This window comes from Oryctolagus cuniculus, chromosome 4 (genome assembly GCF_051225735.1).
Source record: "Oryctolagus cuniculus isolate XC-2025 breed Fujian yellow rabbit chromosome 4, ASM5122573v1, whole genome shotgun sequence".
NCBI classification, from domain to species: Eukaryota; Metazoa; Chordata; class Mammalia; order Lagomorpha; family Leporidae; genus Oryctolagus; species Oryctolagus cuniculus.
This window is the reverse complement of record NC_142870.1, coordinates 71,853,810-71,866,999: the sequence shown is the minus strand read 5'-3', so window position 1 is coordinate 71,866,999 and position 13,190 is coordinate 71,853,810. Positions and strand designations below refer to the sequence as shown.

General features: G+C 39.7%; 1 protein-coding gene across 1 annotated transcript in view; it reads right to left on the bottom strand.

Annotated features, from left to right (window-relative positions):
- Positions 1 to 2,329: 2,329 nt before the first annotated feature.
- GAP43 (growth associated protein 43) overlaps positions 2,330 to 13,190 on the bottom strand; it is a 120,310-nt gene continuing 109,449 nt past the window's right edge. The window contains exon 3 of the mRNA XM_008266894.5: positions 2,330 to 3,013. Within this exon, the coding sequence (XP_008265116.2) occupies positions 2,928 to 3,013 (86 nt within the window). The 3' untranslated portion in view covers positions 2,330 to 2,927. The remainder of the gene's footprint in view (positions 3,014 to 13,190) is intronic.

The following is a 13,190-nucleotide window of genomic DNA, read 5'->3' as shown; positions in this document are numbered from 1 at the left end:
AGGGAATCTGTTTAATACATGTTTAAAAGATCATTTGGTGTTGTTTTCAGTACGAATGTGTATTAAGTGGAAGAAGGTTAGAATTGTGCTTAGAAGACATTGAATTGCTCAAAGCAATAGGATTATATGTATTTGAAGTATATTCAGGATAGAAATTAAAGCATTTATCCTTAAAAAAAATTAAGCTGGAATAGAATCCTAAGGCAATATGTTGCCATACACTTTCCATAACTTTGCTCCAACTCATGGATGAATTTTTCCAATACTTTATTCCATATTTGATAAGATCCCAATCAGATCACTGTTGAGCTGTAGACACTTGTTCCAAAGTCTTCTATGGAAATCACACCAACTCCGAATGAAGCCAAACTCTAACTGATTTAACATATGTTACATACACTTTGACCTTGTTCTTTCTAGTTGTTTCTTCACATGAGATTTCCACATAGATTCCGTAACCAAGGAAAGCTTCATAGATCCAGTAAGGACTCATGCTTCATGTGACACCAGCTTTCTTGGAAGCAGTAATTGGGAACCAGTTCCACACAGAGCTGAGCAGATTTGCAAAGGTCCTGAAAGTACTTACACCCATGAGCATCATTTTAAGGGATTTCCTTTTTTTAAAAAGATTTATTTATTTTTATTTGAAAGTCAGGGTTACACAGAGAGAGAAGGAGAGGCAGAGAGAGAAAGAGAGGTCTTCCATCCACTAGTTCACTCCCCAATTGGCCATGACAGCTGCAGCTGCACTGATCCCAAGCCGGGAACCAGCAGCTTCTTCCAGGTCTCCCACATGGGTACAGGGCCCTAGTGCTTAGGGCATCTTCTACTGCTCTCCCAGGCCACAGCAGAGAGCTGGATCAGAAGTGGAGCAGCCAGGACTTGAACCAGTGCCCATATATAGGATGCCAGCACTACAGGCAGCAGCTTTTACCTGCTATGCCACAGTGGCATAGGACAGAGCATGACTTGTTAAGAATTTGTACCAACATTGCTTTATGAAATTTTGGGAGTTATAAATAGTAGATACTTAAGGATTTCAGACTACTGCTTTGTTTCATCTAGGATCTGTTTACCTTCTAACAGAAAGTATTCAGAAAAATATAACTAAATTTTGAAAAGTTTAATAGTGGATTGCTTAATATATGCCTTTTCTTTGCATACTATTTACAACAGCATGTACAATGATTGTAATTAATCAAGAATCTGACAGCTGCCATGCGCAGAGATTGCCAGTCCAATAGAAGTTCATAAACTGATTTAGATAGACTGGATGGCTCAATATTGGATTAAATTAAGTCATCTGAACAAAAGCCTGGGGGGTTCTAAGAGTGGCATGAGACTATAATATATAATTTAGCAAGACCTGGAGTAACCTTCTATTGGGTAAAATGAACTTCCCTTGTATTTTAGTAAAAACAAATCCTAGTTTATGTTAAATTCAAATCCCTATGTTGAAGTCCTAATCCCCAGTACTAAGAATGCATCCTCGTTTGCTGACAGGGTCTTCACAGGGGTAATCAAGTTAAAATGAAGTTATTAGGTTGACTCCTAATCCAGCAGGATCAGTTTCCTTATAAAATGAGAAAAAATATGGGGTTGGCAGAGTGGTGTAGTGGGTAAAGCTGCTGCCTGCAGTGCTTGCATCATACGCAGTGCTGGTTCAAGTCCCGGCTGCTCCATTTCAGATCTGGCTCTCTGCTACGGCCTGGGAAAGCAGTAGAACATGGCCCAAGTGCTTGGGCCCCTGCATACAAGTAGGAGAAGTGGAAGAAGCTCCTGGATCCTGGCTTCAGATGGGCCCAGCTCTGGCCATTGTGGCCGTATAGGGAGTGAACCAGTGGATGAAAGACCTCTCTCTTTGTCTCTGCCTCTGCCACTCTGTAACTCTGCCTTTCAAAAAAAAAAAAAAAAAAAAAAAAGAAAATTTGGACAGAGACATACATAGAGGGAAGATATAAAAGACATAAAGAGACCGGGGGAGAAAAGAGCCATCCATTAGCCAGAGAGAACCAAAGCCTCAGAAGGAAGAAAACTACCAAGATCCTAATTTTTGGACTGTCAATCTCTACGACTCTGAGATAAAATTAAGTTCCTCTTGTGTAAGTCATTATATCCATGGTACTTGGTAATAGCAGTTACAGCAAGTTAATACATGGCCCAATCATCCCAGCAGGAACTGGAGTCCTTGAACCTGACCGGAGACTCGGGTTTCTTTCTCAGGGTTGTTCATGACAGGCAGAGAAGCTGGGCTGACGATCAAAGGGAAGACCCCGATGCATCAAGTGCGTTAGTGAGGAGGTGGAACAGAAACACAGAGCCACTGGAGTTTGATTACTCTGATGATTTATTAATATTCAGATTGAAAAAGGAGCCTTAGAGCTGCAAGTTACGCTAATTGGCACATTTGCTTTATTTATTTATTTTTAAAACAAACTGGGTTTTTGATTTTTTTTCCTTTTTGTTCATTCCATCACATTGAAAAGGAAGAAAACAAAAATGGTTTTGAATTCACTCAATATTTTGGACTCCTCAGATGAACGGAACATTGCACACACACTTGGAACAGAGAGAGATAGAGAGGAAAGTGGACTCCCACAGGGCCACACGCACCAGATCAAAAAACTTGGATACAGTGCAAGAATTTCCCAAAATGATTGGATCATCATTACCAAAAACTCGCCATAACAACACCAAGAAACGAAAAATTTTTAAGCCACACTGTTTGACTTGGGATCTTTCCTGCTTTTTTTTTTTTTTAAATGTTTGCCACACAGAGAGAAAGAGGGCTAGCGGGTAGGAGAGGACAGACTCACAGACGTGAGCAGGACAGGAAGGGAGACTTCAGAGTGGAGTTGAGAAGAGGGTGGGAGAGACAGGGCTCAGGAGAGGGGAGGGTGGGGACGAGGAAAGCCGTTTCTTAGAGTTCAGGCATGTTCTTGGTCAGCCTCGCCTTCTTCTTTACCCTCATCCTGCCGGGCACTTTCCTTAGGTTTGGTTTCATCTACAGCTTCTGAGAAGGCAAACAAGACAGGGTGGGGGTGGGGAAGAGAAAGGAAAAGTTAGTATTTTGCGACATCAGCTCACACAATAGGACAACATTTTTTCATATCATTACACAGACCTTTGGAATAAAAAGAGATTATTAGTGTCCTAAGCTGTTAATTAAATTCAAGTTCAGAAGGATTGCCCTGCAGAAAGTTTTCCTATGACTGGCACATATGAAAGAGCTCAGAAACCAAGGTATATGGCTAGGAAATAAGGAGTTCATGAAACAGAAATGGTGTGGCCTTACAACCTTCAGCCAAGGTATCTGCACGTGGGATTCCCCTAGCAAATCAACAGTCTAGTATTTCTGTCCCATTAACGTCAGAATAATTATGACAGATAATCGACACAGGTCATGGAGCATGTTTCAATTTTCTTATCCCTATTTCTTGTAGTACAATGAATGGAAAGCAAAATATCAAATTTCCAGATCTGACAAGAGCTAGAGGTAGCCATATGACAGAGCTGACTATTTAGAAAGAGGTAAAGTTGGATGGAGTTGGCTTTGCTTTTGCATTCTTCCATTCCCAATGACTGGAACATCAAATTATCCCTAATAGTGTAGTCACTCTCTTGTGATCATGAAGACAAAAATGGAACACCAAGGATGGTGGAGACAAAGACAGAAAAAAAGCATTCTTGAGTGACAGTGCTTCTGCTTGACATATTAACCTCACAGTTGTTGTGTCAAATAACCTCTGTAAAGCGCTGTGGTTTTCAGTTTTTTGCAATCAATACATTCCAACTAAGTACACTTATCCATAGGGCAGGTATTGTTTTACATAATAAGGGGTGCTTTATAGAGAATATTTTCTCCCTTACCTCCCACCACCCACTCTCCTTGTAGAACTCAATCAAGTGATGTTATGCCACAAGATAGCTTACTAAGATGCCAACTGTGGAAAGAGAATTCACTTTCCCTAAAGTCATCTGTGTTTCCAACCAACAAATTCTCTGTATCAGAGATCTCCAAGACCACCCAGGGGTTTAATCATTTGCTGCGAGGTCTCACAGGAGTCAACATACAGTCCTGTTTATGGTTAAAATTTATTACAGTGAAAAGATACAAAGCAAAATAAGCAAAGGGAAAAGTTGCTTGGGACAAAGTTTGGAGGATACCAGGCACAAATTTCCAAGAATCTTCTCCATGGAGAGTCATTCAGGTAGTTCTTAGTTCTTCATTTTCTTCAAGCAATAAATTACAACAACATGTGAGATGTTATCTACTAGGGAAGTTCACATGTGCCTACAATTCCAGAGTTTGTACAGGAAGCTGGTTAGGTAGGCACACTCTGCCTAAAGTGTACCAAATCCAGATTCCAAGAGAGAGAATAGACATATTCAGGAAAAATCACAATGTTTGCACAAAGATTTTAGGCATAAGGAACTGCTCCTATCAGTAACAGAATGGGGAATACCCTCTGAAAATCCAAGTTTCCAGAAACCAACTGAGAACTAGGGATACCAGTCAGTTATTAACCCTAAAATGACTCGGGAAATGGTCCCAGGCCTGCTTTCTTAACTTCTTTCTGCACATCCCCTCATGTTGAGAATGCCTGCATCTCTTTGTTTTTTTTTTTTTTTTTTTTAATTTTTAAAAATGTATTTCTTTTGAAGGTTAGGGAGAGAGGGAATCTTCCATTTGCAGGAAGACAGGGCTGGACCAGGTCAAAGCCAGAAGGTAGGAACTCCATTTGCATCTGTCATGTGGGTGAGGAGAATTCAAACACATGGGCGGTCATTCACTACCTCGCAGGGTGTGCATTAGCAGAAAGCTGGATCAGAAGTGGTACTCAATCCCAGGCACTCTGCTTAACCAACCACAGACAATGCCCACCCCACCTGTGTCTTTGAAGCTCTATTATTGCTTTTCCTCCTCTTAATGTCTACTAGCTGCTGATTTTTCTCAGAAAGTTAAACTGCAGTTAATGGAACTTTGTTAAGCCAAGAAATTTGATTTGATTTGAAGGGAATGGATAAGTTTTTTAAGGCCCCTAGTGAAAAAGGACATTTGTACTTTCCTAAGACTAAATTGCATACCAAATAAAGTAGTTTTGGTGTTGGGAGAAAATACAAATAAAAGAAATGGGGCCATTTAGGAAATCATTAGAAGAGCTCATAAAAATATATATTTCTTTCCAATCAATCAGCTATAAGATTTTTAAAGGAATTTATTAATATATTAGATTCTCAGGGTCACAGCAAATGCATAATTACTATAATACAATTTTCATCAATTTTCATGTTAAAGTGATATTCATACAAAGAGAACAGATTCAGTGTATTTCATACAAGCAATTATTCCTCCTACCCTACCTCCCACTCTCTTTCTTTTTTTTCTTTCTTCCCTTATTTCTCTCTTATTTTAATTTTGAGATAACATATTTTTATTTATATTATAGTCAAAGGCTTAATGGTCCACTAAATGAAAAGTTCAAATAGTAAAGAGTAAAAAAACCATAATTTTGGAAGACTATAGGCAAGGGCTATAAATAATAATCAAATTAAAATATATCCATTTCATTCCTATACAGTACATTTTAAAATGATCATTGATCATTAAAACTATAGTAGAATATAATTCTTAACCACTGGTTTGACAGAGATCTAAAACAAAGATTTTTTTTTAATTTTTACTTACTTATTTTAGAGAGAAGAGAGAGAGCTAAGCAAAGAAAGTTCCCATATGCTGATTTACTCCCTAAATGCCCCTAAGTCTGGGACTGAGCCAGGCCAAAGTTGAGGCCAGGAGCCAGGAACTCAATTCAAGTGTTCCACTTGGGTGGCAGGAACCCAGTTACTTAGCCATCACCTGCTGACTCCCATGGTCTTTATTAACCGAAATCTGGAAGCAGGAGTAGGAGCTGGATGTCTTAAACAGCACCTAAACTTGTAGGCTAAGCACTAGTTATATATTTATATTCAGAAAAAGCTGAATATTTATATCCAAATAAAACCACCGCTATTAACACATATTTTTGGAATCTCTTCTTTTTTATAGAGCCAGTCTAGTCTTGTTTGTTAAGTAAAGCAAACAGTGATGATGGGTCATTTGACCCTACACTAACATTTTTGCCCAGAATTTTTAAGACATTATTTTGTGGGGTTGTAATTCACTGAATGCTTTCTCCACGATAGTTTTCTGCAGGTGCTACCTATCAGAATCAAAATGTTTTAAGGTTGTAGCATTCCAAGGTAACTATTTACTCCTGAAGAATCAGTGCACTGACCCAAGGTTTTGGATGAAACAAAGCTCAATTCTGAGCATTGTAGGACTCTATGTATCGGTAGCATTCTGGAGCAGTAATAGAATTTCTTCCTGAAGAAAGTTTCTGTGTATATTTTAGTGAGGTACCCTTAGAATAATGTAAAATACCTTCAGAGAATTTTCTTAGTTCCATAACTTTGCTCAAAGCTTTGGATCTCAAGATGGCTTACTATCCATATCAGCTCCAAGAAACAATATTTTTGGTGCCCTTTTCAAAATGCAAATAAACATGATATTGACTTACATTTCCCACAAGCATATAGAAGTATCAGTTGTAGGAAGGGAAGATTTCAAATCTCTTCCACTAAAGTAAAAACTTGGGAGCGATGATATAGGATTTGAGGGATATTAGAAACTCAATAGAAAGTGGGAAGTAGTATAGGTTTTACAAGAATTGTATGTGTGATAAAGGAAAAGAAATTCAAATTCAAAGGTGGGAGAAACAAAAAGACAAAGATTCCAACCACTCTGAGATGCAACCATGCTTTTTAACTCTTGTTGGAATAGAACCAGGTTAGTCATCCTAAATTCTCCCACCTTCTCTTGTCATCTTTTGCTTGGTCCTAGGACAAAAAGTAAAATTTGACATAAATTGTTTACTATGAGAGGAAGCTATTGCTATATATTCGCTATTAAGAGAGCATCAATATCTACCTACTCTTTCCCTCAAATGCCTCCCAGTATTTTAAGTATAATTATTTCTTCATTTACTTGCTTATTAAGTTGTTGTTGAGCACCTACAATGTACCACGCATTCTACTAGGTATTGGGAAGAAACAGTGAAAAAACCTGGCAAGTATCATTGCTGTCACTGAAGGCTGTCATAATACAATTATACTTCAAGTAGGTTTGAAAATGGGATTAAAACGTAAGTTGCTATGGGGGCAAAAGTTTGAAATGTATGCATTCAAAAGGTCTTCAAAAAGTTCAAGAGAAATGTGTATTATAAAAAAAAAACTATGCATGAATTTCAAAATCTTTGTGCACCAAAATAAAATTACCTTTTAATTTCATTTTCCATGAACTTTTTGGAGTACTTCCATATGACTTTAACTGACAATAAAACCCATAATCAAAGAAAGTTAGCCATTAGAGGGCCTTAAGTCATCCAGTTACTGAACTATAATCTCTTCAAAGGTAACAAAAAAAATCTCTACTTTTACTCAACTTTGAATCCTCAGTGTCCAGCATGGAGCCTAACACAGAGAAGGCGGTCAGTAAAGATTTGTTGAATGAAAGAATGAATGACTATCTTCATTTTACAGCTGAGGAAATTGAAGTATAGGTCCATGAAGAGACTTTCCCTAAATCATACGGTTTGCTTATGATCACATCAAGACTAAAACTCAGGTCTTTTGCCTGTCCAGATTTTCCCATTATATTAGGTATTCAAACTTGAGTATTAAAGGTCAAGGTCAAACCTGTTTTAGCAGTTCAGCACTACAAACTAAGTAGCTAGAGTCCACAATCATTTCCTGAGAAATAAAACTTATGCGATTAAAAACATGTTGACTGGCTGGGACTGGGCCACCCTAAAGTCAGGAGCTAGGAACCCAGTGCAGATCACCCACAGTGAAAAGATGGCAGAGATCCAAATACTTGAACCATCATCTGCTGTCTCCTACTGTGTGCATTAGCAGGGTGGTGGAGTTGGAAGCAGAGATGAGACTTGAACCCAGGCACCCAATGTGGAATGTAGCCATTCCAAGTAGTATCTTAACCACTGAGTCAAAAGCCCTCCTCCATCTCATTTATTTTAAATATTTGCTTCATGTATTTAGAAGTCAGAGTTACAGAGAGAGGGGGAGAGAGACAGGGAAAGAGAGAGAGGTCTTCCATTCACTGGCTCACTCCTCAGATGGCTGCAACAGCCGGGACTGGGCCAAACTGAAACCAGAAGCCAAGAACTTCTTCCAGGTTTCCCACATGGATGCAGGTACCCAAGCACTTGGGCCATCTTCTACTGTTTTCCCAGGCAATTAGCCAAGAGATGTATCAAAAGTGGAGAAGTCAGGACACACACCAACACTCATATGGGATGCCCGGCGTCACAGGTGGCAGCTTTACCTGCTACGCCACAATGCCGCCATACCACATCTCATTTTTTAAAGAGAATTTGTCCCTCTTTTTCTTCTAGTTTAAAATGACTTCAAATAGCATTTAGAGTTGTTCAGCCATAGCCTATGGGTATGAATTATCTCCTTTTGGCTTTCTCCTTACCAAACAACCTAGTGCATTTATTGTCTGCATACTTCATGTTAACAAACCCTGCAGATTACACTATCTCTGTTGGTCTTAATCTCAAAGCTGATCAAATTGAAATAAGGAAAATGATCCTAGAGTGAATTTTTTTAGAAAATGTTTCAGGATCTAGTTACTCAGAAAACAGCTTTCATAGAACCATGATTTCTCATAATTTTTGAGGTTTACCTAAGAAAGGGCATTTAAAGTATTACAAAGAGATTACTTTTTCTCATTGCCGAAAGCCCTTTTAAAAATACAAAAGTAGGGGCCAGCATTGTGTTGCAGTGTGTTAAGCCAACACCTGCAATGCTGGCATCCTGTATGGGTGCCAGTTTGAATCTTAGCTGCTCCACTTCCATTCCCTCTCCCTGCTAAAGCACCTGGGAAATCAACAGAAGAGCCAAGAGCTTGGGTCCCTGCCACCCATATGATAGACTGGATAGAGCTCCTGGCTCCTGGTTTCAGGCTGGCACAGTCCTAGCTAATGTGACCATTTGGAGAGTGAACCAGCAAATGAGATCTTTCTCCGTCTCTGTGTCTCTGTCTCTCTCTGTCTTTCATATACAGTAAACTCTGCCTTTCAAATAAAGTAAGTAAATCTCTTAAAAAATAAAGGTAGAAGAAAGCGATTTTTCATCTTCGTCATACCATAATAAAAGTCTTCTAAATTTTTTAATTTGGGGGATGTTGACAATGAGCCATCATCAGGGGGTAGTGGTATTTGTGGATAAATAATTCTCTAGGGTCAGATATATGTAAATACTTTCCTAAATTAATGATAAAGGTATGAAAATAAGTCTTTGAAAGTGAAGCACTCTTCAAAATCTTCTAGATATATTTACTGAAGTATAAGTCATCCTGTCTGAAGGTATATCTTTCATACCACAATACACCCAAATAAGATCTGAAACTTAGCTTGCCTAATGTACAGTTTATGTACTCCACTGCAGGGATGGTAAGAACTGATATAGGGGCTGGCACCATGGTCTAGTGGGTAGGGCTGCCACCTGTGGTGCTGGCACCCAGGCTCTTCCACTTCTGATCCAGCTCCCTGCTGGCACACCTGGGAAAGCAGTGGAAGATGGTCCAAGTGCTTGGACCCCTGCACCCATATGGGAGACCTGGAAGAAGCTCCTGGCTTCCTGTTGTGACCATCTTGGGAGTGAGCCAGCAGATGGAAGATCTAGTTCTCTCTCTGTAACTCTGTCCTTCAAATAAATAAATAAATCAAAAAAAAAAAAAGATAACAGGAATCACATTTTAAAAAAGAATTGATATAAACTGTTGGCATAGAACTGTATTAAAGTACTGTTTTATTGGCTGATTTCTTCTTTTTTTTTTATTTGACAGGTAGAGTTATAGACAGTGAGAGATACAGAGAGAAAAGTCTTCCTTCCACTGGTTCACTCTCCAAATGGCCGCTACAGCTGGCGCTGCGCCGTTGTGGAGCCAGGTGCTTCTTCCTGGCCTCCCATGAGGGTGCAGGGGCCCAAGCACTTGGACCAGCCTCCACTGCCCTCCCGGGCCACAGCAGAGAGCTGGACTGGAAGAGGAGCAACCGGGACTAGAACCTGGCACCCACATAGGATGCGGCACCTGAGGCAGAGGATTAACCAACTGAGCCACAGCGCTGGCCCCGTTATTGGCTGATTTCTTTGGATATCCACTATAACAATTGTTTGATTTCTGGTTGCCCATTAATGAATTATGGAGAAAGTTTTAAAAAGATGTCAGAGGAAGAACAAGTGGAAGTAAAGAAAAGAATGGCAATGGGGAGGGCAGTGTAATTCTGTGTTGTCCAAAGGTGCTTCTCCTTTGTTCTGCTAGGCATTGAGACCTTCAGCTCTCAATATCTGTGCCATACACAAATAGTGTTATTTAGGGAAGTAATTAATATAGTGGCCAGTTCACCAGATAATAGGATTAGATCACAATTTTGACATTATAATCAGAGGGCTGTGTTATGTGGAACCCCTGAAGGTTACAACCAATTTGGATGAGATTTTATAATTACATAGTCTGTAAGATCTGTTATATCATTTCTAAACCATTTTATTCAAAGATTCATGAAAGTGTTTTAAGGTTAAATAAGTGACAAGGAGTGTATTGTAACTTTTTTCCTCAGAAGTACTGTTTACCACTATCCCCTTCTCTCCAGTGGAAGTTAACTTATCTATAAATTAATTGGATTATTATTAAGCAGTTAACCAAACTATGTAACATCATACTGTAATTTCCTGAATTTAGTTTCACATACTCATTACAGCCATTCTCGGAGTTAAGAAAGGATTGCAAATATTATTGGAAGAGTGCAAGAATTCTCAAGAATATGGTTATAAGATGTTGAATCAAGTCTTAAAAATAAGCTAGCTGGGCCAGCGCTGTGGCATAACAGGTAAAGCCACCACTTGCAGTACTAGCATCCCATATGGGTGCCGGTTTGGGTCCCAGGTGCTCCACTTTTGATCCAGCTCTCTGCTATGGCCTATGAAAGCAGTGGAAGATGTCTCAAGTGCTTGGGCTCTCCCTGCACCCACATGGGAGATTCAGAAGAAGCTCCTGGCTCCTGCTTTCAGCCCAGCCCAGGTCTGGCTGTCACAGCCATTTGGGTAGTGAACCAGCAGATGGAAAATCAATCTCTCTCTCTCTCTTTCTCTCTCTCTGTCCTTCAAATAAAATAAGCATATCTTTTTAAAAATAAATAAATAAAAGCTAGCTAACCTGTATGCATCTGTAAATCCTGCAGATGTTTTCTTAGAGGCTTATAACAAAGAATGTTCTTAGTCAATACAGGGAGCTTGAATCTTGCCTACACTTTCAGAGAATTTTTGCCTACTTGATATGACAGTTGTGGGAAGGTAAGTATTTTGAGGAAGTTTTTAAATCAGAGCTTACTGGTAGGAATTGAATATCTGCTTTCCTGCAGAATTTTTGGAACCTGTTCTTCCCTCTGAATCTGACTTTAATCTATGTTGTAATGATGAACCCCAACCCTGATGGCATGTCTTCAGGTTCTCTCAGTGTGTGTTCATTCCTGAAATTCTCTTTAAGAAAAATGGAGTAGGAAGAAACACTTTGTCAAGGAGGCTTGGCTTTCATGAAAAATTCCTGAAGGATCCACTGAAAGCTCTGAAGCTTATGAAACGTAATAAGGGGAATGTGCACAATAGAGTGAGCAAAGAAATCTACTTAAGTCTTCAAAGGTTTTTTAAAAGCACAATTAAACACTCTCAAGTGAGTGTGAAGATCTCTATATTTATATGTCTAACAAACCTGGAGTCATTGTATTTTGCTGTCAATAGATACATTCTATCATTTTTTGTTTCCTTGTCAGATCTATAATTATATACAGCTTCTGTAATAAATAAAACAACTTAAAGGAATTGTGAAAAAAATTAAAAACTAAATAAAAACTTGTTGGCTCCAAGATGTAAAATAAAAACCATAGAAATGTCAACATTTAGCTGAAACTCAATTCAGCTGAATGCATAGAATTGTATATCTATATCTATATATCTCAGAGTACTTAAAACATTTCATGGAAAATGGAATCAAAGATAAGTTATTTTGTGGCCGGCGCCGCGGCTCACTAGGCTAATCCTCCGCCTAGCGGCGCCGGCACACCGGGTTCTAGTCCCGGTCGGGGCTCCGGATTCTGTCCCGGTTGCCCCTCTTCCAGGCCAGCCCTCTGCTGTGGCCAGGGAGTGCAGTGGAGGATGGCCCAGGTGCTTGGGCCCTGCACCCCATGGGAGACCAGGAAAAGCACCTGGCTCCTGGCTCCTGCCATCGGATCAGCGCGGTGCGCCGGCCGCAGCGCGCTGGCCGCGGCGGCCATTGGAGGGTGAACCAACGGCAAAGGAAGACCTTTCTCTCTGTCTCTCTCTCTCACTGTCCACTCTGCCTGTCAAAAAAAAAAAAAAAAAAAAAAGATAAGTTATTTTGCTATAAAAACTTGAAATTCAGGAATATGAGGGGTCTTAACAGTTTATAAAAATGCGTATTATGAAAAAACTACACGGGCCGGCACCGTGGCTCACTAGGCTAATCCTCCGTCTGTGGCACCAGCACCCCAGGTTCTAGTCCCGGTTGGGGTGCCGGATTCTGTCCCGGTTGCCCCTCTTCCAGTCCAGCTCTCAGCTGTGACCCAGGAGTGCAGTGGAGGATGACCTAAGTCCTTGGGCCCTGCGCCAGCATGAGAGACCAGGAGAAGCACCTGGCTCCTGGCTTTGGCCACAGCACACTGGCCACAGTGGCCATTGTGGGGTGAACCAATGGAAAAAAGGAAGACCTTTCTCTCTGTCTCTCTCTCTCACTGTCCGCTCTGCCTGTCCAAAAAAAAAAAAAAAAAAAAAAAAAGAAGGAAAAGAAAAGAAAAAACTACACATGAATTTCAAAACCTTTGTAATGAAATTAACCTATAATTTTTCATCCTTCCACTTTTAAAGTATTCTCTTACATTTTATTTTGTATAGATGGAAGTAACCTTTTTACTAGATATTATTGAATATTGGCCAATGTGGTCCACTTTGTTATTAATGAATGGATGATTAGATAGCAGAGAAAACAATGGGTCAAGTCAGGGGATCCAGTGAAGTTTTTATATGCCACCAAGAAATTATGGGGCTAAAAA